General features: G+C 36.8%; 1 protein-coding gene across 21 annotated transcripts in view; it reads right to left on the reverse strand.

Annotated features, from left to right (window-relative positions):
- Nucleotides 1–26,254, reverse strand: part of kcnma1a (potassium large conductance calcium-activated channel, subfamily M, alpha member 1a) — a 279,908-nt gene that overhangs the window by 101,122 nt on the left and 152,532 nt on the right. For all 21 annotated transcript variants that reach the window (XM_073812910.1, XM_065297219.2, XM_065297218.2 and 18 more), the window contains exons 4-9: nt 25,477–25,570; nt 25,254–25,365; nt 13,085–13,160; nt 9,759–9,834; nt 9,206–9,376; nt 3,549–3,640 (exon numbers count right to left, since the gene is read on the reverse strand). In XM_073812910.1, coding sequence (XP_073669011.1) covers nt 3,549–3,640; nt 9,206–9,376; nt 9,759–9,834; nt 13,085–13,160; nt 25,254–25,365; nt 25,477–25,570 — 621 coding nt within the window. The remainder of the gene's footprint in view (nt 1–3,548; nt 3,641–9,205; nt 9,377–9,758; nt 9,835–13,084; nt 13,161–25,253; nt 25,366–25,476; nt 25,571–26,254) is intronic.

Here is a 26,254-nt window from a genome sequence, read left to right on the forward strand (position 1 = left end):
AAAGACGTGTGTCATGTCAAAACACTTTGTATCAATTCTCTTTTTTAACTCCTATTAGCTTAGATATTATTACAATATTGGCTTGTTATAAGTACATATGGGGCAGTTTTTCAGACAGGGTTTAGATTAATCCAGGACTAGGCCTTAGGACATTTAGGTGGTTTAACAAACAAACCTTACAAAAAAAAAACAATCCTGGTGTGCATCTCGAGAGAAAACAATGCTACTGATATATGTTAAGATATGTCAGTACAAGGTGTTTTTAAATTACGGCAGCTCAAACATTAATTTTAGTCTGGGACTAGGATAAGCTCTGTCCGGGAAACCACCCCATAAATCACTTATTTATGTCTTAAGCCCTATTCAGACAGGATTAGTTTTACAGGGGTAGGTGGCGTAATGTAATTTTACCATAGGACGTCTGTAATATAAATGGTCAATTCGGACGGGATTAGAAATTTCAGTAAAATATTTAGAAGTGGGAGGGGTAACTTGATTGTGCAAACAACATGACGCAAAACACTGTGTTTAATTTCAGTTAGGAGTGAACGTCAGTTTCAGAAACAGTCCCGTGCCTCTGAGAAGTGAATTTGATTTTTTTTTGTCGTGTTATTCAAGAACTGACTTGCCACTGCCTAGAATGCAAGTAAATGCTTCCTTAAGCGCTTTTATATTTAAAAGAAACCCACAAATTAAAAGAAAATGACGCAATTTACCTGTATATTTACAGCTGGTCTAATTGCACTGGATTAGTATTACCTGAGGTAATTTCTCCGGACCTTTTTACTAGGGATGCACTGAATCCAGGATTCGGATTCGGCCGAATACTGGGCTTTTTGACGGGGTTCGGGTTCGGCCGAATCCTAGATTTTTTTTCCACCGAACCGAACCCTAGGCTTGCACTACGCTGGTCAACGTCACGCGGCCGTTGATTATACACATAGCGTGCTGACATGGAGATAAGCTTTTTCTTTTGGTTAGCCTTAGGGGCAGTTCACATTTCGCAGACATGAGCGTGTCGTACCGCATCGCTTTCATTATGCATAGGCTTATGGTAATTGTCAAAATAGCTTTTCCCACTTGTCATCCTGGCATAATGTTGCCTAAAAAATTTTTTTACAGTTAAAATAAAAAAATAGGAAAAATAAACTGCTGTGGACGTTGTTTACTTCATTAATGTATTTTACTGTGTTAATGGAATAAATATGCGAATAGGATTCGGTATTCGGTTTTGGCCGAATTTTAAACAGTAGATTCGGTATTCGGCCGAACCCAAAAAATCTGGATTCGGTGCATCCCTACTTTTTACAGAAGGTAAAAGTCGCCGTAATCTTTACTGACATTGTCTGTATTATTACTGACATGGAGCATTCGGACAGGACTAAAATCACTGAGAAGCTCTGATAAAAATTGCTTTACCCCACCTCCCTATATAAAACTAATCCTGTCCGAATAGTACTTTATTCTGCATGACCATACTCTACATCCCTTAATCATACCCCATACATAACACAATACCCTAAACAACTACCTTACTACAGTAAGCATTAATAGGCAGTAAATTAGGAGTATTGAGTTTCGTGGTTAACAATAAAATGTTACCCTCACATTAAATTCAAAACTTTCTTATCTTATTATACCACGGGTCTGTTGAATGCTATGTTCTGATTGGCTGAGAAATGTTCCATGGGTATGCATTAATTTCTGATAACCGCACACCTTACTTGTCAAATGTCTTAAAAATAGGCACCAGAGCAATGTTTGTGGTAACTGTGGTATAAGAGGAATATTTGACTCCTGTCCTTTGAATTATTTGAAAATAATGCACAATGCAAATAATGCTTCGCGTCGTGCTGCATTGCACCTTGGGTGTGCATTATTTTCGTATAATTCAATTGTCCGTCGTCAATTATTCCTTACTTATTTCACTTATTATGTCACTTTTATATTTTAACCAAATATAAGAAAATGTCAGAACGTAACCACACATACAGTACACACAAATTTTACTTATGGTGGCACTTTCTTAGGCCAAATATATTTAGAAAAATGTATTATTTATTCTTAACGTCATTCCAGCATCTATGGCTATATTTATGGTGAGAACTGGTTAATCCATAAACAAGTCAAACTACAAAAATTAATCCATACACACGTTTGGAGAGGGGCAATTTGGCATCTCCAATTCACCTAACTTGCATGTTTTTGGCCTGTGGGAGGAAAATGGAGTACCCAAAAAAACCTGTGTTTAAGCTCGGTATTCCAGGTTTGATACTCTGAAGTATTTTAGGCTCATAAAAATGTGTTTTTGTTTATTTATTCTTAAAGAATGGCAAACCTTTTTTTTGCCCTTATGTTCTTAGGCTAGAAGATGGAAGAATACTGTAAAGAACCACAAATCGCTGTATAGGAGAGGCTGTAAGGGTTAACGGTACTTATATTTACCCAAAGCAACTTTAACTCTTTCCCCGCCATTGACGAGTTATCTTGTCAATTAAGAGAAAACATTTAGAATGAAAAAATGTGTCCCTGATGAGGTTTTATGTTAATCTGTAATACCACGCTTATCCACTAGATGGCGATTATGCACTAGACTTACCCAATTTATAAAAAAACTGAAGCAAAAAATATATTTACTCATTTTAAATGCTGTGTATGTTTTGATAATCGTTCTGAATCTGATATCTAACAAAATTCCTTTACAAAAATTCAAGTATTTCAGCTTTTTGCTAAATACTTTTTTTATGAAAAATACCAATATTTAGGAGAGAAAAAATATAAATAGGATGAAACCTTTTTTGCCCGTTTTGTTTGTTTATTCTTTGAAAGCAAAGGGTCTGTTCTTTAATTTGATTTATTTGTATGTTTATATATTTTTAGAAGAAAATTTTCCTTGAAGGCATTTTGTGAAACTTTTGTGAAAATCACAAAAAATGCTGGAGGGCAACTTTAAAAAAAAAGACTGGCGGAGAATGAGTTAAATGCACATTAATAGGTTTGTGTGTACCTTGGGAATTAAACCCATGACCAGTAGTTGACAAGAACTTAAATTTACCATGAGAAGCTTTACAGGAAACATAAGAACACTCGAACACAATTATTAGTGAATGAGACCCTGAATCTACATCAGCACATAACAGATGGAAAATAAACTGTTGTCATGAGGACACCATAACACAATTAAATGCACCACATGTGTTACAGAAAAGAAGCCACGGACACAAAGCTCAAGGCATGGACATGTGGCTTCAATGGCCAAGGTCTCCAGTCACAGTGTGACATTCATTCGTCCTCGGTCTGAACTAATGCCATCTCTATCTGGGAAGAATCTGAGTCACACAACCACACCTGGTTCTGGATTTTGACTTACTTTCTGCCTCGCGTCGAGTTATAACTCCCTCCGTATTTCTTCCGATTAAGGATGAGAGCAGCAATTTCTGGCACGTAGCGAGCAAACATGGCCTACATGCATGAAACAGAAAAAGAAAAGTGCATGCAGAGATGGCTTCTGCTGTGACCGAGGCCACAGAGGCACCAGGAATACTTACTTTCTGCCATTTACTGCACTATAGGAACCACCATATTTCTTGCGGTTTCCTATTAACTCTATGATTTCAGGGACGTAGCTGGCAAACATGGCCTAAGGAGAAGATAGAAGACAGAAGCAGAGACTAAAACGAGAGACCCATCAAAGGGGGCACGTGCTTATCCACCCGATTTTCCCCCTAACATGTGCGAGCAAATAGTGTTGAGAGGGACATGTGTTAAATAGAAAATGTGTAACTTGGTTACACATCTGAATTTCTCATTTTCTAAAAAGAAAGATCTCAAAAAACTTTCCCATCTTAAATTGTAATCAAGGGGAAAGATAGTAATGCCAACTCAAAGCAAGTTTATCAATGCAAGCGGTGCTGTCTAATTGATCTGTCAATAAAAATGGTCTTCTAAACAGGAAGAGAAAAAAAGACCTACATGCCATGTTTTGTCCAACAAACACTAATGCAGTGGCAGGTTGATTTGAATAGTCCAGCCTGGTCGCCCACAGCTGCAAAGCACATTAAGACTCATTACTGTGGTTTCAATGAGCTGGATGTGTTTTGCATGATTGCAGCCTCCGCGATGTTCTGTTTAATCTCAGCGCAGCATTAGCCCGACTCTTCATCTCCAGGTTGTTCATCTGACATTTCCGAAGGGACTTCTAAGCTGTTGTTCTCAGGGGCCTTGATGAATTATGACATCTGAATGATCAGCCTTGATGCTTTACAACATTTCCGTACTGAAGTCATTAATTGAATACCTGATATAAAACAGACCGCGGAGCTGCGATTACTTCCAGTCCTCACCAAAACAAAGAAATAACACATTGCTATAGTAACTCCTGGACAGCTGGAGCTCTTTTCTATTCTGTGCTAGAGATGTAACGCATGTGTACTGAATTACAGCTGTATCAACTTTATAAGACATCATCTCTGTCTGTAGATGATTTATACTTTGCTCTTTAGACTGGGTATTAACTACATCATTGCACTTTGTGATATATTGAGTTAAGTTGTTTTCATTTTTAAGAATCAGTTTTCCTTTTAAATAAATAAGAATTCAATTGTTTCGAAACAATTGAATTGTTTATGTTAATAAAAATGTAGACATTTTCTTAATTATTTTTTATAAAAAATGCAGATATATTAAGGGAACAAGAAACAATAGACAATCTGTTACACTTATTGATACTACTACGTGAATTACTTTATGTTTGGGTCTAAAATTCCATTTATTCCCTAAATATTTAAATTCAAAGACTCAAACCACTATAAGTACATTTTACTTTTACATTTATGCATTTGGCAGAATAACCACAGCGACTTAAGCCGGGTTCACACCGCACGATTTCAGGCTGTCACAGATGAAAGATGGCCATCGTGAAATAATTGTGACGATTTCTATGATTGTGCACTGAAAAAAAATTTGCACTTTAATTTTTAAGTAGAATCAACTTGGATTTCCAAGTCATTTCAATGTTTATCTAACTTTTAGTGATGAGTTGTTGTAAATAAAGTTGAAATAAGTTAAGCTGATTAAACTTTATTTATGTAAGTAATAGCAACTCGTCATTCTATGTAAGGTATTCTGGCCTATTTTTAAATTAATTAATAAAATGATACAAAAAAATTGTAAAATATGTCCCAAATTCGAAAATTAAATGCTAAAATAAAAATTAAAACATTTATTTAAATTATTTCATTTTCAATGTGTTGAAGCATCATTCCTGCCAAACTAAAAAATTAAAAGCAATTGATGATTTGACATTTCATTTTCAATACAATATCGAGGTTAGATTGCCAATATTAAAATTAAAAGGCAAATGTGAAAAAAAATAAAACATACACTTTAAAAAGGCATTTTATTAATGCTCACGCCATAATAGCAACAAAAATAACATTAAACCGTAAAGTTCGATTTTATTTTTATTTTAACTTTATGTTAATCTTCCATACTAGTCAAGGTAAAAAAATAAAGTGGAAATGACTTGTAAATCCAAGTTAATTATACTTAAAAATGTAAGTGCAAATGTTTTTACAGCAAATTAAAAAAAAATCTCGTTGCACTTAAATTTGACGAAATTACAATTAATTTTGACTAGTGAGAAGTTGGTATAAATGATAAAAAATAAAGTTAAAATAACTTGAGCTAATACAACTTATAGACGGTTTCATCGGACCCACGTGATACACGCCTGGATCCGAACTTTACTTCCGGTTTCGTTTTTTTAATGGTCTGACTAGTTGCTAAACTGATCTCTTGAACGAATGCCTCGTCGGAAATAACAAATGTTTTGGTTTCCTAGGTAATCTATGTGTTGTTTTTTGCTTGTTATATAAATAAACTACGTTTAAAGGACTTTGTTGTTATTTATTCTTAGCGGAGTTTACCGGAAGTTACGTGCGGACTGCGACAGCCCCTTGTTTATGTTGTTACTTTTAAATTGAAGTGCAACAAGGAATTTTTACAGTGTAGGATTATGCTAAATTTCTGACACTGCCAGAAAATAATCACAGACTATCTTTGATCGCAATCTTTGTGCTCAGTGTTAGAGCATAGAGGTCGGCCGATAGTGGATTTTACCAATACCGATGGCCCCTACTTGCCATAACTGATTAATGTTATGAAAATGTGCTAAATGTATAAATAAAAATATATGAATTATATTAATAAGTATTAAAGTAAATACTTTTTTGAAATACTCACATTAATTGTGAAATTACATTAATGTATATTATTGCCTATGTGTAGTCTTGTACTTTACTTGCTTCTGTTTTAACCCTTGTGCCTTGTTCCAATTCACTACCCTTTCGTGTTGTTAGCGGCCAAAAAAGGCCACTAAATTAAACGGCTGTAAAAATGTATCAGATTAATATTTTTTTCAAATTTTTTTGCATAAATCTGTTAATCAACCTCAGAACTGATCAAAACTACCAAATGTTTCCAAAAATTTCATGATTTTAACTCTTTAATTGCCAAGCTCATAAGTGATGCCACTGATTTGAGAAAAAAAAAAACACAAAATCACTGATTTTCAATATAAAAAGTGATTGTGGACTGAATTTTTTTTCACCCTTTTCACAGTCTTGGGCATGCCAAAAATTGGTAAAAACATTGGCTTTGATGCATTTTTAGTTTTTGTGCAGCATCAGATTTAATTTTTTTTCTCCCTCATTTATTGTTTGTGGCCATTTTTTCCCCATTGACTTCCATTATAACAACATTTTTTGATTGCAGAGCCATGACACCTTATTACCATGCATTTTTGATTCTTTGTGGTTTTAGTTTTTGCAAAGAGGTAAAATTTGTCATTTTTACTGTTGATCACCATGTGACACAATTAACCCTTTAGTAGCCTGTGCAAAAAAAAGAGCTTGAATTCTGGATTGTACATTGAGTTATATGGACTATAACAGCATATTAGAGAGAGAGAGAGAGAGAGAGAGAGAGAGAGAGAGAGAGAGTGTGTGTGTGTGTGTGTGCGTGCGTGCGTGCGTGCGTGCGTGCGTGCGTGCGTGCGTGCTTGCATGTGTGTGCGTCTGTGTGGAAAAATCTGTAAAAAATCTTCTCTTCATCAGATTTATTAACAACATTTATTATGAACCAAAATGCAAAAACAACTTCAAATAAACTGAACAATGAAGCAAGAGTAGAGGATGGATGGAGAACTAAACAATCAAACAAATTTTTTGGTGTGTATATGTGTACGTGTGTGTGTTCAGTCTTTTTAGCAGGACTTGCAGCATATTACTTGGTGCTCTCTGCAAGTGTGTCTACCACAACGGATACAAATGCTGACTGCTCTTTTTTTGGTTCTGTACACCACTTGCATGTTCCCCTCTTCACTACTGAGCTGCTGGTGCCTGCTGGTGTCTGTGGATTTGTGTCTAGAGGGACAGCTACAGGAGACTAAATCCCTCTCACCAGTGCAGCACTAACTGGTGCGCGAGGGAGGTGCTCTCTCCTCAATACTAACACTAACCCTACACACACACACACACACACACACACACACACACACACACACACACACACACACACACACACACACACACACACACACGCACACACACACACACACACACACACACACACACACACACTCGTACACACACACACTCGTACACACACAATGGTTTTATAGTCCATATAACTCAATGTACAGACCAGAATTTATGCTCTGTTTTTTTGCACAGGCCTACTAAAGGGTTAATGGTGCCACATGGTGATCAACAGTAAAAATGACAAATTTTACCTCTTTGCAAAAGGAAAAGGCACAAAGAATCAAGAATGCATGGTAATAAGGTGTCATGGCTCAGCAATCAAAAAATGTTGTTATAATGGAAGTCAATGGGGAAAAAATGGCCACAAACAATAAATGAGGGAGAAAAAAATTTAATCTGATGCTGCACAAAAACTAAAAATGCATCAAAGCCAATGTTTTTACCAATCTTTGGCATGCCCAAGACTGTAAAAAAGGTAAAAGAAAATCCAGTCCACAGTCACGTTTTATATTGAAAATCTGTCATTTTGTGTGTTTTTTTTCCCCAAATCAGTGACACTACTTATAAACTTGGCAATGAAAGAGTTAAAATCATGGAATTTTTGCAAACATTTGGTAGTTTTGATCAGTACTGAGGTTGATTAACAGATTTATGCAAAAAAAATGTGAAAAAAATTTCATCCGATAAATTTTTACAGCAGTTTAATTTAGTGGCCTTTTTTGGCCGCTAACAACACGTAAGGGTAGTAAATTTGCCCACGGTATATTGTTAGGTTTTTGAAAAATTTCAAAGCATTTTCTTAAAATATGTGTAAATATAAGATTTGTCACCAAAAATCATTCCATTTGCTGAAACACAGAGAAAGTTGTGGCCAAATTAAGACAAAAAAATTGCAAAAATGGCCAAAAATGGCCCCAACAACACATAAGGGTTAACACTCAATGATTATCTAATCAAAATACCACAAAAAGTATTGCAGTGATGATATAAAAGAACTGTTTCACTGTAGCGTTCCACTTTTAAAATAAGCATGTTTTCTGGGAATCTAACCCACAAACGTTCCCATTGTTAACACATTGCTCTACTAGTTAAGCTACAGAAACATTGCAATTCAAGCACCATTACTTTAGTTAGAACACGCAAATGCACGCTTTATCTTCAGAATTGCTTCAAGATGAGAAAGTTTATATATGTACAGAGCATTTCCGGCTGCTGTTGCCGTGGTAACGCTCAGGCAGGACTATGGGCCATCAGCCTGCCACTGTGTTTGTTGGAATGTGGGTAGGGAAACAGAAGGATGGGATCTCCTGAAACCGCAAAACTGTTTTAAGAGAATAGCAACAACATTATCGTCAAAATACATTGTCGTTATATACTCATTTAAATGTAACATGTAGCCTAATGATGGGTAGTGAATAAGGACGTGTCATACTAGCTTTTACACACATTTTAACCGTAATGATTATGCAGGGTAAAGGATCTTTACAGTGGGATGCAAACATTACAAAGACAATCAACATATACAGTATGGAAAAACACTTAAATTTTGCCCGTTATTAAGACTATATTAGTAATGAGAGACATTAAAGGATCAGTATAAATTTATATGGTGGTAGGAATTAGATGACTGTATGATGGGGGGCCAGCAAGAAAAGTGATTTTACCAGACCACCGAGAATGAAGAAGACCATGAAAAGGCGTCCGAGAGTAGTTCTTGCATAGACGTCTCCATATCCCACCGTAGACATAGTCACCATTAATAAGTACACACATTCCCAATATGAGAGCGGTTGAGAATTTTGAAAGTTTTCCCACGGATCCCCTGAGTTTTCCACCTGCAGGAGGGAAAAACGTTGAAGGAATTACTACTGAATATAAACAAGGTCTCTTACAGCCATCTACCGTCCATACACCATATCACAAGGATGAATTTGTGAGAACCGAACTGAGGATTTAGTGGTGATCAGAGTCTCTGCTGCCATCTAGTGGCACAGATGTCCATCTAGTGGTACATCCTGATAAAAACACGAAAAAAGAAAACAAAAACACAGAATCTTTAGATGAACTACAACACGAACTACATACTGGACACAGGGACAGACGTCACAGCCACCTGAGAGCATTTTTCTCCCACAGATCTGCATGTGCTCTCCTTTCTTAGTCAGTTTCTCCAGGGGCATGGGAGGAAGGGGGGCGTGTGTGTGTTTTTTCACTCACCAGATGAATGAATCCTGCAGCAGTGAGCCATGTGCTTATGAAGATGGAACACAGGTTCACCAGCTTGATGGAATTACTGTGAGAGACGAGAGTTACATCACACCTCTCAAAGTGAAACGCATCACACTGACGTACAGATCAATCATCTACTGAGCCCAACACACACACACACACACATGACCGGACGGTTCCAGCCGCACCTTGCCACGATACTGGGAGTGAATACATAAGTTATCAGCAAACAAAAATGAAACGACAGTGGGACCCACTGCATATTAGAACTGTTACCCTTAGAGGAGCGTTCACACTGACTGCTAAAAAAAAAAATTGTTTGGAATTAGGGATGGGCGATATTGACCAAAATTCATACTGTATATCTGTCATTTTTTTATACATTCCGATATACAATACATATTCCTTTATATTCTACAAAGTGGAATAAATTACCTTTTATTTAGTAATTTTGCCTATTTTGTATTAATTTATACAACCACATTCGTAAGTTTTGGTACGATTTGCTTTGACCCCTGGTTAGGACAAGGTTCGGCGTTAGGAGTTCGGTTTAGTTGTTGTTTTTTTCATTAGAATCGTACGATTTTGCACGATTAACTTTGTATAAGTTGATACGAATTAGCCAACTCGTAAAATATGTACAATTTCTCTTGAGATCAGTTATATTTAGAATGATGGATATAGAATGTACAACTTGTTTTTTGCTTATTTTATTCACAAGCATTATTTCAAGATTTTATAATAACAAATTACGATGCTTTGAACGACAAATGAAGGGCTTTTGTTCAAACCACACAAGTTTGCGATGCAGCTTGCGAATGTTCGTTTGAACTATGGTTTCGGGAAACACCAAATCCTGACCTTCGTCAGAAACGACGTAACTTACGACAGTAGTTGGCTAACGATGCTTTTGGGAAATGCACCCCAGGCTGGTCATACTGTTGGTTTCTAGTAGCCACTCCTACCCAACTATAGTATTTAACTTAGTAAGCTGTTGATGTGCGACTGTGCTAAATTATATGAATATTCACAATAAGACACAGCCTTGAGCCTTGTGTTTAAAAATAAAAAATAAAATTAGTTACCACATATTAAAAATATTATAAAAAAGCATAAAATGCATGAAACGCCATCCTTGTTTTAGAAGATATTATCCTTGACATGCAAACAATAACAATTTTGCTATTCACAAAATAACGTTCAGCTGGTAGTGCTTGCGTAGTGATACAAATAGATGTCGTGCTTTATCATGAATAAACCATAGCTATTGACCAATCGGTATCGAGGACTAAAAGCTATCCATTTATTAGGCTTAAAATGGCTGCATGTTTATTGGTGGCCGGCACACTAGCTGTGTCCCAATTCAAAGACTGCAAGCTTGTAAGGACGTATTTTAAGACTGACTGCGTCACAGCAGAGCGACTTGAAGCTAGTAAGGCCGTCCCAATCCAAAGATAGAACGAATGTATCCTTAACAGCCGAGGCTATCCCAAGATTCATTGCGCGCCTGCAACGGCTGCATATAACGGCTAGATATAGAAGCTGTCCGAGATGCATATGTCCATCATTTTTCAGACAAACACATTTTTTTAGTTATTTTAGAAAATGTTTTAGATCTTTCAGTTAATCAAATGTGAAGTTATGGGGTAACTTCCTTCAAGTCCAAAAAATGTGCATCCATACTTCACAAAATAAATCCAAACAGATCCACGATGATAAACAAAGGCCTTCTGAGGGTAATCTGCGCCGTTTTGTTGTAGAAATATCCACATTTAAAACTTAATAAACAAAAATAACTCGCTGCCGCCATCTTAGTCACATCCGCATTTAAGATAACAGCTTACGCAGTTTAGGGAGGTTTCTCTGCTGTTGCTCTGTGCCCACGCCCTCCGAATTTGTCATACATCACTAAGAAAAGTGCGTACACTACGCTAATACTCTCTCCTGAATACAGAGGAGTCTAAGATAGCGGCGCTACCGGAAGGTAGTTATTTTCGTTTATAAAGTTTTAAAAATGGATATTTCTACACCAACTCAGCGCGGATTACCCTCTGAAGACCTTTGTTTATCATCCTGGAGCCGTTTGGATTTCTTTGGGGGAAGGATATATGCACACTTTTTGGACTTGAAGGACGGTGACCCCGTAACTTTACTGTTTAGCAGCTAAAAGATATAAGCCATTTTCTAAAATAACTGTGTTTGTCTGAAAAATGATGGACATATGCATCTCGGACGGCTTCTGGTTGAGTAAATCATGGGTTTAATAATATTTTTGGCCGAACTATCCCTTCAATATTATTATTTTTATGGTGTATATATTTCTAAGGTTGATTCATTTAATATACTGTTGAAAAGTTTAATCTACATCAATAAAATCATATTTTTCTGATTCCATATTTATTTGAATAAGTCAGAAATGTCTCCGCTGTGTCCTGCAGACAGGCGCGGTGTGCACGTGCAGCAGGTGGCGCAAATGTCTCATTTTTAGTTCTCTTCGCGAACTTCTGAGGCTGCCACTTTGAAAGACCGAGCACTCACCTTCTAAGGTCGCATGCTTAGAAGGTCACAGCCCTTGAATTGAGACACAGCTATTGTGTTATATTTGCATAAAATTGCCCATTGCATTGGCAAAAGTCGCTGTTGCTAACGGTGCCTCTAATAGCTGACTGTCACTGAAAAAATTTAATAATTGACATTCAGTCGCATCGTCATTGCCGAATTGCTGTCTGTGTGAACACACCCCATAATAATTCTTTAGCGGACAACGTGAGTGAAATACTGGCGGTGGAAATGTAACGTTCCGTTGACGGCTGTGTCATTTCAGTGTGATAAATCTAAGCAATTTCCCCCAAATGAAATATGACTGGATGGCTGCTAAAATAATTGATTCCAGCATGCTTACAACCACTGGGTTCTGACTGCTTTTCCTTTGTTTCTTATCCAATGGCATATTTATAAAATACCACTGAGGTGTCAAGAGACGCTGATGTGTCATATGTGTGAATGGCTGCCGGAAGAGGAATCAGTCAAGAGCCTGTGTGCATCACACTTTTGCATTCATCAGGCTGGACAGCGGCCCTGTTCTCTTACCTACAGCAGACTAAATAAACACATAGTAGGGGATTAACAGAAAACATTCTGCTTAGCTATAAACCCTGCAGAAATCTGGGTCTGTAGGGTTTATAGCTATCGGTGATGAGAACGGATGGAAGGGACATCAGAAACGCCTAAAATGAGCTGTAGAGAATGTGTGTGTGTGTCATAGTGGAGTTTTTGAAGGGTGAGAGAGATGCGTAATACGTTGTCGGCCTTACCTTGTTTTTAAGATATTCAAAAACTGTAAAATTTCTGAGAACTGTATCAATCTCAAGGCTCTTAGGAACCTAAGACCTGTAAGAGAAAAGCAAGAAAAAAAGAATGAAAACAAAAAATTTAGTTAAAGTAATCGAATTAGTAGGTTCAGAATGGAAAACGAGCTAAATCAGTGCATGGTTATCAAACTTTTTGTGTCCCCCAAAAATAATTTTTGACATAAAACATTCTAAAACTTAAAAATTGAAATATTAAATATACAATGTACTGCTGTTGGTTAGTAGTCTTATTTTTCTGAGGTTTAATTATAATAAATGTATTTATTTTATAAAATGTCATAAAACTGGGGCTAAAAATAGCCACCAGTTTGAGAACCACTGGTCTACATCATTTGTGCATTTACTGAAAAAAATGATTCATTCAATTTACAATTTTTTTTTAAGGTAAGTGGTTGAAATCAATTTATTTAAGCTACATTTAAACAAAACATTTTTGTTTTGACTTTCAAATTTTTTTGTTTAAATGTAGCCTTAAATAAATTGATTGCAACCACTTACCTTAAAAACATTTAGTAAATTGAATGAATCATTTTTTTCAGTGTACACTGAATTCTAATTGGCTGTACAGTTTTAGTTGTGTTGATGATGTACTTCCTGTTGAAACAGACATACTAAAAGGCTTCTCTCTTTATATAGCTAAAAGGACTTAGTATATATCTCTGCCAATACATTTTCTATTGATAGTCAGTTGCAGGTGAAATATAGCTGGCAGAAAAGGGGATGTTTTTTTGGGATAGCATTTTATTATTTCAAAAGTCTGTCCAATAAATATACAACCCTGTGAGCAAATCAATACTTTAGTCTAGTATTCCAGCAAAGAAAGACTTTAGGCCTATATCTGCTTAGGTGTAGCATATACAATGAAAAAAATTATTCATTCAATTTACTCAATGTTTTTAAGGTAAGTGGTCGCAATCAATTTATTTATGCTACATTTAAAGTTCTTCACAACATGTATGTAGCCCGTCATGTGTGTGGTTCAAAATCTCAAAATATCTGTTTGGCACGCCGAGTTATTCTTTGTGCATCACGTGTCTTGTCAAAATAAGTGCTTGCTGCAGACGCATCTAAATGGTTTATGATGAAAACTCCCATAATCTCATGCGTAATCAGAGTTTAGTGTTAAGGGAGTGTCTTGCGTGTATTTAGTGAACGTCTCTTTTACCATAAACGATTTTGACGAGTATACAGCACTTATTTTGACAAAACATGTGATGCGCTTGGTTCACATGACGCAACAAACACATATTTGAAAAAACAAGAAACACACATGACACTTCGAACAATTATTTTAAATTTGCGCCCCTCAGAAGAGCAGTCACGAGCCGCCACTGTTTCCCACGCATAACAAATCTGCATACACAAATAGCTGGGTCATTTCAACAGTGTTGGGATAAAAAGGGACAAACCCAACTGTTGGGTTAAATGAACCCAGAAAATGGGTGTATTTGACCAAACATGGGTTATAAAACCTTACATTTTGGGTTTGAACAACCCAGCATAGTTTAAATTACAACTCAAAGGGGGTTATTTGCACTTAAATTGTTAAGTATAATCAACTTAGATTTTCAATTCATTTTAACTGTTATTTATTTATCTGGACTAGTGATAAATTTTTGTAACTTTTAAAATAAAGTTGAATTCAAAAGTTAATTCAACTTTATTTTATAAGTTACAGCAACTCATCACTAGTCAAGATAAAAATGAAAGTTGAAATAACTTGTAAATCCAAGTAGATTACACTTAAAAATATACTTAAAAACACCAACCCAAAGCTGGGTTAAAAATAACAGCATTTTTGAGTGCATAATTTATAGTTTACATACTCCATTAATAGTAAGAATACTGTGTTAACATAATGGGTAGGATATTTTATAAATGGAAAAAAAATTGTATCCAGAAAACATCTAATCAAACATCTCTCAAAAGCATATTGAAAAAGCTTTTATACTGTCAAAAACTGTATTTATCATTCAAAGCACTGGAGATCTACTGTAGGAATATGCGCATGTTATTATTTGCTAACTTAAATGTGATTGTCATGAAAATATTGTCACAATCTTAAAAACAATGTTGCATTATTAAAAGTTAAGTGTTTTTTTTTATAGACGAACAGGAACAGCCATGGATCTCTCGTATGTGTACGTATGCGAGGAACAGGTGCTGAAATAAGCGCATCAGGAAGCAGATTAGAGACAATATCACCTGCTTCAGCAGCCTTCTTATATAAACACCAATTTCTGTTTTTTCAAACGCACACACACGTCTCAACTTCTCAGCTTTGCTCACACTGCATCTTTCTCACACAAATGATTCAACGATATTCTTATACAGTAGTCCTGGCAGATTTACACTTTCTCTGTACAGAAAATCCTTTTCACAGTAAGAAAGGAGTGATGGTTATTTTCAGCAACAGAAAACAGAAGCACTTCAAATCCTTTTGAAGTCCTCTTGCACACACAGACAACAAGTAAAAATAGTTCCTGGATTATCAACAAAAAATTCCCCAGAAAGAATCACTTACACCAATTAAACAGCACATGAAGACAGGAAAAGAAGGAATTCTGGTTGTTCCTCTGTTTGCCATCTCCTATCAGACTTGTGCTCAACCTCACACGATAACCATTTTGAAACAGGTCACCACATGACTTTTTGCGCCTTCGGCTCTGGTTCACCTCCACAAGTTCGGTGTCCGGGGCAGCCCGAGAGCCCCGAAACACTAGAAACTTAGTAGAGATCATGAAAATAAGATTCCCAGATGTTGTCCCGTGATGAAGGTAGGCAATGGTGAATTTGATGTTTCCTCAGAAGATGCGTAAACTCAGGTCTCTAAAAAATGTATTTCTGACATAAAAAAAATTGAAACGTGTAGTTAAAAGAGAATGAGAGAAGCTTCTCGTATGGCACACTTTTGAGTAATGCCACAGAATCTGTCACAGAGACGCTTTTACAATACTTAACTCTAAAAGCCTGGACAGTGACACCTGTCATCCAGATCAGAATCTCTGACGTATTTGGTCTCATTTTTTAATATTAAACTCTCGCACGAACCTCTTCCCTTTAACCACCTATCTAGTTTACTAAGGTGACAAGATTTGTATGCGCTGAACCCTTGCAGGAATTTTAATCTAAATTGAAAACAAAGAAAAACAAAAATCCTGAATTAATCACAGCATGATTAATGGCAGTGAGAGTATTCTAGCGGCTGTTATATAAATTGGTAGTCCCAAAGTTGGATTGTATTATGAAATAGTGACATTTCATAGCAAGATTTGCATTCTACACAGTAATCCTGCTGGTAAGCTCATCTCGTATGCCGCTGTTGAGATTCAGTATATTTCAAAAGCTCTTTCATCCTGGATTTTGTTCCTGGTTTTAGTGATTCATCTGAACTGTAAATATATCCAGGCCTTTTCTCTGAGAGAAACATCAAACTCAAACTGCTCCAAAATCTACTGGGCTGACTTTCTAGACAGAATTTTAAGGCATCATGGGCCCAGACCTGAATGCAAATGCTGTTCTAACATTAGGCAGCATTTAAAAATATCAAATTTTTGCTAAAAGCAAGCATTGCTGTTATGTTATTACACAGCTACATGTATCAATTGCACCAAGCAGCAGTCTGATATTCTTCAATGAACAGACTGATATCTAAATGTATACATTAAATGCACAGTAATTCAGATAAACAGTCTGTCAAATCCTTAAATGTAAACACCAGAAAGTGATATAACCCGTGACTGCTCACATGTGTATACACTGTAATCCAACTTTTCCCCTTTTTACAGTGCATAAATTAAATGCTTCAATATCTTATGTTCATTAAATACTGTATGACAGAAACATCTTATAACTATTTTCTTAATTACTGCATACACTTCATTTTAATAAGTTTAGTTTAGCTTTTGCAACAAAAATATTTTGAGTAGTTCAGTTGCATAGTAGAGTACAGTTCAGGGGTGTGTTTCCCAAACATCAACGTACCTCGTTGCTGAACAACCATAGTACGATGCATCGTTGGAGAAACGAACTACCTTGTCACGACTGTTTCCCAAAAGCATAGTAACTTTGTCGCACATTCGTCGTCTGAACGATGTTGGTTTGACAACATAGTTGATAATGTCACGTGGGAGGTGAAGTACTAATTAATCTGTGTGAATCGATTCAATGTCAGGTTATTGCTGTAAATAACATATATTGCATCGGAAGACTGATTTTGTTATAGTGATTTAGTTATCTATTGTTTATTTTCAAAATATTTAGTTCCCTCTTACGCAGGGCCGGCGTCATGGGGGGGCATTCGCGGGCAGTGCCCCCCCGAACAGGTTGTTGTGCCCCCCTACAAAGTTTTTAATTACTTTAAAATATATATAGAATAATTAAAATAAATTAAACATTGAATGTTTCATGACTTGTAATGTAATCAAATGAGGAAAATATAGTTGATATATGTTTTCTTTAATTAAAATAGACCAGTTTCTCTGATTGGATGTATTGCCGCGTCTCACCCATCTTACGTCTTTAGCATTTGTGACTTGATACTAGCAACGTGTTTTTTCGCGGCATTTTATGGATCGTGTAAAATATGGATATTAGAACATTTAGAATGAACCAGCACCGCCTGCTCCATCTTCATGCAAACACAGACTGGCTCAAACTCAGAGATTAGAGGTTGAGGTGGAATTTACAAATCTACAGGACACTTTTTTAAGGAAGTCTATTGTTCTTACACGCCGTCTTCAGCTTTTTCAAAGGTAAGTTAGCGTTGTTTTAAATTACGTAAGCTTAATGTGAAGTGTGGCTAGACCGTTAACTGCATTACGACGTGATTATGGTAAAGCGGCTTTTTTAAAGCTAGGACGCGCTGCACTATGAAACTCATTCATTTCAATGGCTTGCGCTGCGCGAGGGCGGTTTGTTGTTGCGTCGAGTGAGCGCGAGCGCAGCGGAGCTCAGCTTGCGCTCACGCCGCGGTCGAAGTTCAATAGTTTTGCGCATAATTTGTGGTCTTTTGCACTTTATACGGGAAATGAGCTGACAGTCTGTACCAGTTGTATGAGTGTGTGCTTGCTGTATTTGTTGTTTTAATGTCTTGTTTTTGCAAGTTATTGTTGCTATTGCGTGCCCCCGGTTGGAAGCCGAGTGCCCCCCTGTTAGTTATGGTCTGGCGCCGGCTCTGCTCTTACGTCACTCCTCCCAGGGATTCCCCAGGGTCTTAAAGCTCGTAGGTCTACGCACATGCGCAGTTTTCAAATGCAGCGCTTTCATTCTGTTTACAAATTTAAAGACGTAAAATAAAATTGTAATATATTTAGAATGATGGATATAGACTGTACTACATGTTTTTTTGCTTATTTTGTTCAAAAGCATGATCAACGTAAGTCTACATATGAACATAACAAGGAACGATGCTTCCAATGGCACAAGTTAGCGATGCAGTTTGCGAATGTTCGTTTGAACTATGGTTTCGGGAAACACCAAATCGTTGAACGATGTTAGTAACGATGGAACTTACAATGTTCGTTGGGAAACGCACCCCTGCAAGGGTGGTAGGGAAGTACCAATGATCCTCCTTTTTCCCCGTACTTTGAGAATTTAAATGTTTATTAATATACTCTAAAAAATATTAATTGACTTTACTTAAAAAAAATGAGGAAACCTGTTGTTTAAAAAAAATTAAAGCAATTTCCGTACTGTTACGTCTCTTCTGGTATGTCAGGTTGTTTTGACGTATGTTGTTACATACTGTATGTGTACCAAAGGATACGTAACAGTATGGAAATTGCTTGCTTAATTTTCTAACGCAACAAGTTTCCTTAATTTTTTGAGTAAAGTCAGCTAATCATTTTTAGAGTGCACTGTAAAAAAAAACTTTTTGTTGGATCAACATAAAGTTACCTGGTTGCCCTAAAATTTTGAGTTAATTCAACTTGAAAATATCTGTTAACTTAAACACTTTGTGTCAACTTTTGTTTCAACTAAATTTGTTGTCTTAGAATACACACATCTCTGTGTAATTATTGAAACAACACATTTTGTGTTACACATATTTTGTTTTATTTCAACACAAAATGACACAATGTGATAAATAGCATAACACAAAAAATTGTAAAAAGAATGTAGAATAAAAAATGGGTTGTTAAATCACACAGGACCCCACATATTCAAGTTACACTGAAAAAAATAATAATTGTTGGATTTACGTAATTCAATTATAGACACTGGTTCCACATGATTGAAATGTGTTATCTTAAAATAAAATTAGCATGTAAGTGCAGAGGTAACATATTAGGTTAATTTGAAGATAACTTATTTCAATCATGTGGAACCAGTGTCTATAATTAAATTATGTAAATCCAACAATTATTTTCTTTCAGTGTACCCCCTCGTTGAACTGTTGCCATCTCTGAACTATAGAGCACTGAGCATCAAAACAACTAGCACAAAAAGTGTCTTCTTTCATGCCATCCATATTCTGAAATGCCAACTTCCAGCAAGTTCTACATTGTATAATAAAATCATGTGCAATATACTCTCCATTATGTTCAGCATACATATTTCTATTTCTTTATTATTTCTTTATAAGTCCTGTTCAGAACATTTTTATCTGTGCTTGTATAGACATTACATATATCTTGGCTGTATAAATATGTTTAATTAACAATTTTGTATTATTCTTATTTGGACTATTCTACATACAGTATACATTTCTTATTCTCTTATCATTTATTTTATTCTTTGCCATTTGTCTTAGCGTCTGTGCTTTGGAAGTTAACCATAAACCTGCAGTGTAAAGGATGTGTTGTGTCTCTGTCTCAGCAGTAGGATCAGGGCAACTAGGCCAATGCTGTGCACTGAAGCAGGCTTAACAAGCACATGTGTAGAATGGACAGATGCTCATTCAGAGATTGCCACTCACACTACTTCATTCACATCTCTAAGCTCATGGAGAAACAGCATGCCACGTGTGTCCCAGGTTCTTTTTCTCAATCAGGGAATACTGATCATGTATAAACAGGGATAAAGTTCTGCTTGGATTACTCCGGGCATGGAATCTCCCAGAATGCAGGCAGGCATGTATTGAAGCCAGCCACGTGAGACAGGGATCTACATGAGAAAGAGGCTTAAAGCACATATTAGATTTCTTAAATGATTTTTTCCGCCTTGTACTCATTTGAAGTGTTTCCTGTACAGCCAAGCCATACAGCCACACCGTAAAAGACTGTATCAGACCACCAGATGGCAGTGGCACTTAATATCCACACTCAGGTATGAACTGGAAGCATTGGTACGCTCTTTACATATCAAAGCCAACTGAAATAACATTCTCATGATTGGGAGATTAAATTGCACTACACTGTATAACGTTTATACATTTCTACAATAAAACCAGTGAACCCAATATAAGCCGTCACCATCCATTATTATTCAAAATATCTCCTTATATACAGGTAAGCCACTGGGACTATGAGATTCTTTTGCAAACAAAGGACATTTTGAAGAAAACATACTCCCTGTTTGGAGTCAGAAACTGTTGGTTATTGATTGTTTGTGTGGTATAAACAGCCTCGCGCTAATCCACATTCAACATTTTGTGCCTGCACTGCATCAGGGAGATTAATTTTATTTCCTATAAATGGATCTCGGCATGGCCTTTCAAATTAATAGCACTTCTTCTACCGTATTAATCTGTAGTGTGTGTGTGTGTGTGTGTGTGTGCGCGTGTGTCTACATGAGAGTCTGAGAACTGTTGACAGCTCACTGATGTTGCTGGTGTCTGATATTTTAATCATTCATGAGGTCTAATGATATTACAATATATTTTGTCGAAGTGTCATAATTACTACTAAACTAAATAAAGCTCAATACTGCAATATTATGAGCATGTGTAAACAATAGACACGTGGTATAGAAACAATGGTAAGTGTGGTGTGCCACTAGAGGGCAATAGCTTGATTTAATTGAAGCTTTAGTCATTTTGTAAACAACAATTTAAAGTTTGTGCAGAATTACATTATGTGCAATCAAGGGAAATCAATTTTTATTTAAATCAGAAAATCTGCCTGCATAAAAAAAAGCATTTTCACTTAAACAGCAATTTGCTTGATGAAACGATTTTATGATTTGCATGATTACATTATATGATTTGCTTGATTATATGATATTTCAATTGCTTGAAAGAATGCCCACAGTCTGCAGACATACAAAGAGATACAAGGTGACTACTTTTAAGAAACTACACAGCTTTGATAAGACTTTCAAATCGTATTTTCAGATATATGCCTCAATTAAATGAACACTTTATTCATCTAATGTTTCACCACTCATCCAAGAGGTTTCATCAGCTGAACTCATGCCAGCGAGCACATTATCTGCAGAGAATTTCTGGATTACATTAACTTTAATACCTCTAAAAAGAAAGCAGTTTTAGTTCAACAATGACTGGTCCTCTACAGGTATATCTCCTTTAAGGACGGTTTCACATTTGGTGCGATTGCCTGGTCCGAACCCGAGTTCGATTGCTCCCCCCTCCCCATGCCCCCCATGGACTGTGTTCACATATTATTTTTGCATCCGAACCGCGGTACGCTTGCATCATCAAGCTGCAGCCGGCGCGTTCTCATGTTGCTTGGTAACCGCTGTAAACGAGAAGACGACAAGAGATGGGCTGCGTCCCAAACCGCATACTTCCATATATATAGTAGGTGAAAAGCACTACTTCTCGTACTCTTTGCCTAGTATATAGTATGGAAGTAGGCGATTTGGGACGCAGCGATGATTTCTGAATGCCTCCGCAAAAATTTACGTCGGCGGACAGCCCGTTGTCATCAAAACGATCTTTAGTATGTTTGGGGCAGACAGACGCAAGTGCGTTTCTGTATTATTTCTTTGAAAACAAAACCAAAGGTTTAAAAAAATAAAAACAAAAGTCAAGCAAGCATTCTATGCATTTTGTTGTCAAGGTAAGTGCACGAACACATACACACACGTCTGTTTTGGTGGGAAATTCCATATAATACGTAATTAACAGTGGTTCACTTCCGCGATTTGGTACGATTGCGCTCACATTAGCAGCGAACCGATCTGGAGTTCACATGAACCGGACCCCAGACCACCCTTTTTAAGCGGACTCGAGTACGTTTCGCGGGTGCGCACCCGAGTTCGGAAGACAGCGTTCACATCATCCAAATGTACCGAACTCTGATGTCAATCGAACCCGGGTGCGCACCAAAAGTGCTAATGTGAAAACGCCCTAAAGCTCACATAACACACGCTGTTTCTGCATTTCTGATGTTAATCTGGAGTACCTATAGAGTAGTATTACATCCTTTATATCTCCGAAGAGTCTTTAGTTTAATCAGATTTATAAAAGAAAGATTAGCTTTCCGATAACATACGAAAAAATGAAGAAGGAGGAGTTACTACCGCGGGTGGAGCGAGTACGAGTCATGCAACACTATACAACACTGTTTTTAACTACATGATTCACTACATGTTCGTGTCATTTATATAATATGCACGCGACTATTTCCAACATAAGACAGAAGTCTTACTTACCGCGTGCAACTCGTCATGACCCGGTTGGTAAAATCCAACGCATCAAACACACACGCAAAACTCCGCTGCTACCCCGGATAATAAAATATATCCATTGTTTTCATAAGACTGAATTTCTTCTCCTTACATCCAAAAACACACTTCATCTTTCGTGCCATTGTTGAGTTTTGAAATTAAACAAAGCTAAGTGGCGTGATAAGATGTTTGCAAGCTCTAGTGTCTCCCGCTGATTGACGGGTGGGCGGGGTTTTCCTGGGGAAGTGCCCATATAAAGAAGTGATACGTATAGAAAACCCCTGAAACGTCAGTTGGACCTGTAATTGAAAAAAACTTTCCGAAACTTGTACGAACCCTGGCGAAGTGCATTCGGCACAGAAATACTCTGTAACACGTCCAACTGCTTTTTTGACACTTTGCCTACGTTTAGCATGAGGAAACAACTCTATAACTGTGTTAATAAGTCAGAATGCTTGAAATACCATTGAACCCCCCCTTTAATAGAATTTATTGCACGGCTCGCTGGAATGCTTGTTTCTGATTGGACATTCCATGGTGTGTTATTCCGAAATAACCACCTGAAACACACGGCTGCTAATCATTTTGACAGGTACAGTTTAATATTAGACAAAAATGTAATATAAACTTCTTTTAAAACATAATATGACTATATATTTACAAATGATTAGACCATATAGTGTGTTCATTATATTTGAAAGTAAACAGGTTTTTCTCGCAGAAGGTCTGCATTCGTTAAAAATGAGCAACTAAAATATTTCAAGTCAATATTTAATGTTCTTACCTTAAGGTAAATAGCAATGTAATAAGCAGGATAATGTTCAGGCTAATGTTCATATAGTATAAGCTAGGTTTGCTTATCTAATGGAAACTACACTAACATTTCTCTTAAGCCTGGGTTAGACTGCAGGATTTTTGCACTCCTATAAGATCATTATCTTATCACACTGCAACATGAATCGTTTAAACTTGGATACGACAAGCATATAGACTGTACGACGATGACACCTATTGAATCGTAGGCTGTGACAGCTGCGTCAGCAGCATGCGCTAGTGGTAAACAAATACCGTTAAGCAGGTCCTAGCAGTACACACGCTGTGCGTTGCTCATGCTGAATTTCTGACAATGTCAGAATACTATCGTAGGCTATCTTTGGTCGCAAAGCCAGGAAAACAGCTGTCTTTGAACCTCTCTCACTGTACGACATAGGACCATCGATGAAGAGCCACGATCACAAAAATCACGCCAAAAATCGTGCAGTGTATCCCGAGCTTTAGTCTTTCTAAAAGTTGCATTCTGTCACCTTAGCTCATAATTGTTTTGGGTAAAGTGTAATGTATATTACATTACATACCGTACACACATTATGTATACATTACATTATTCAAATATTTACATTGGCTCAGGCAAACAGCTGTTATTAGGCTGACATTTACAATTCAAGGGGATACGATTAAACTACCGATTTTTTGATGAATGTGTGCTTTTATAATGCATTATTTAAGCAGCATCATGGCAGACGTTCTCCAAAGCTAGCAACTGAAGTGCTTAATTATTAACCAAAGTCATGTTTGTTTATAGAAGGACAACATTACTTTCACAGGTTTTTCTGAAAGCATTAATGACACAGATGGTGTACTGTAACAATACCTGGAGTGTGTGTGTGTGTGTGTGTGTGTGTGTGTGTGTGTGTGTGTGTGTGTGTGTGTGTGTGTGTGTGTGTGTGTGTTTACAATGAGTGTACAGACTGCAGTTTCTTTGAGCAAGAGCTTGCTATCCTACCTCTTGTTTACCAGCAGGATATGCATACAACAGCAGATATACAAAAGAACAAGACCCCATTTTGGTCATTCCAGCTTTGCCAAAAACACAAAGTAAAGGAAAATCATTATGATCTAAACATGTATGTTTTCGCGTCAAAATCTCCCACAGTGTTAATGTAGGATGTTTACAAATTTACCAAATGTGCTTTAATGCTCTTAGTTGTATGATTATACTTTTTTAAATAGCTTTGAAAAAATGGTTAAAATTGTCAACATTTTTTGGTTGAATTTTGAACTTTATTGTATTATTTATTAATACTGTGACGTTGGTCATTTCTTTCTTCCCTAAAAGCCTGTTATGAACACCAGCACACCATTATGGCACTGAACACTGCTCAGTTTTACTAATGACAGCACTCCATTCCCTCCACAATTAAAGCCCCATGCCAACAGAACAGATCCAGATTCAGCTCTAACCAACGCTCCCTCCAGCTCTTCTTCACATAAGCCCCACATTTGCCATTAGTCGAGATTTCCAGCAGTGACATTTCAAAGCTATTCTTGGGATTTCCTGAAACAGCAACTGACAACCAACCGTATCGGCTTGGCGCAATAATCACAAAATCTCCTGTTCAAACATTTGCCCTTGTCTCATCCTCGGTTTGGCCTTTATCTCATGTACCTTCAGATTGCAGCTGTTCTTGTGAATGTGACGCAGTGTTAACTGCATCCCTGAAGTGAAGAGACTGAAAGGAGATCAGGTGAGGAGGCTTACCTAACCAGCTCCTGTTCAGATACACGGACACAAACACGGGCGGTACGGTGAAGAAGTCCACCACTGAGTTCACCTCCAACCAGAACCACAGCTTGTCGTTGGCTGCTATGAACTAAAAGAAGAAAGAAAAATGGATAATAGTCATCATTATTACAAATCAAGGAATCATATTTATGAATGTTACAGTTAACAATTAAAAAGTGAAAGTTAAATATGTACTTACACGTAGTCCAAAGTAGAGTAAGAAGAACACGTTGAATGCCATGTCAATCTGTAAAGTGAAGTCTTTGTAGAAATTCTGACAGGACTCTATAGGACTATGGGAAAAAAGGGAAAATAAAATAAAAGTTAAATAAACCAACACTAGAAATTAGTTAAACGTGTTAAATTGTGCTGGGTTATTTTTAACACAATGCTGGGTAAATATTGGACAGAAAACATGTTGGGTTATAAATAAACCTATGCTGGGTTAAAAATAACCCAGCAGAATTTAGAGTGCATGTTTTCTTGTAAATTAATGTACCAAGGGAAGTAATTTGATCCAACACATTTTAGAGTGACTCTACATAAATGCTTCATACTGAAAAACATTTATATATTTTCAGTAGGAGAAAACCCCCACATCAAGACAACAGACTTTATATAATTCAGGAGTGTTTTAAAAGCACAAGCAGAGCCGATCCTCCATATACGCAGGGTATGCAAGCTGCGTAGGGCCCCGAACCACTAGGGGGGCCCCTTGCTCTTAACTTAACTTGCACAGACCAACTGGCGAGTGACATTATTGTGCTGCAAGAGCCATAAAAAAAACTTAACAAGCTGTCTGATCTCCCAATACTTTAATTCCAGTTGTCAGTTATCGACATGCATCTTGATATATGGTTTAAAACTATCCGTCTAGAGCAAAAAATACATGAAGTAAAAAAGAGTAAGAATAGATTAATGTTTTAAATTCCCATTTGAGCAACTTGAGCAACTATGCAATGAATTCTTTACACTCA

The sequence above is a fragment of the Paramisgurnus dabryanus genome, chromosome 20 (assembly GCF_030506205.2).
Source record: "Paramisgurnus dabryanus chromosome 20, PD_genome_1.1, whole genome shotgun sequence".
Classification (NCBI taxonomy): domain Eukaryota; kingdom Metazoa; phylum Chordata; class Actinopteri; order Cypriniformes; family Cobitidae; genus Paramisgurnus; species Paramisgurnus dabryanus.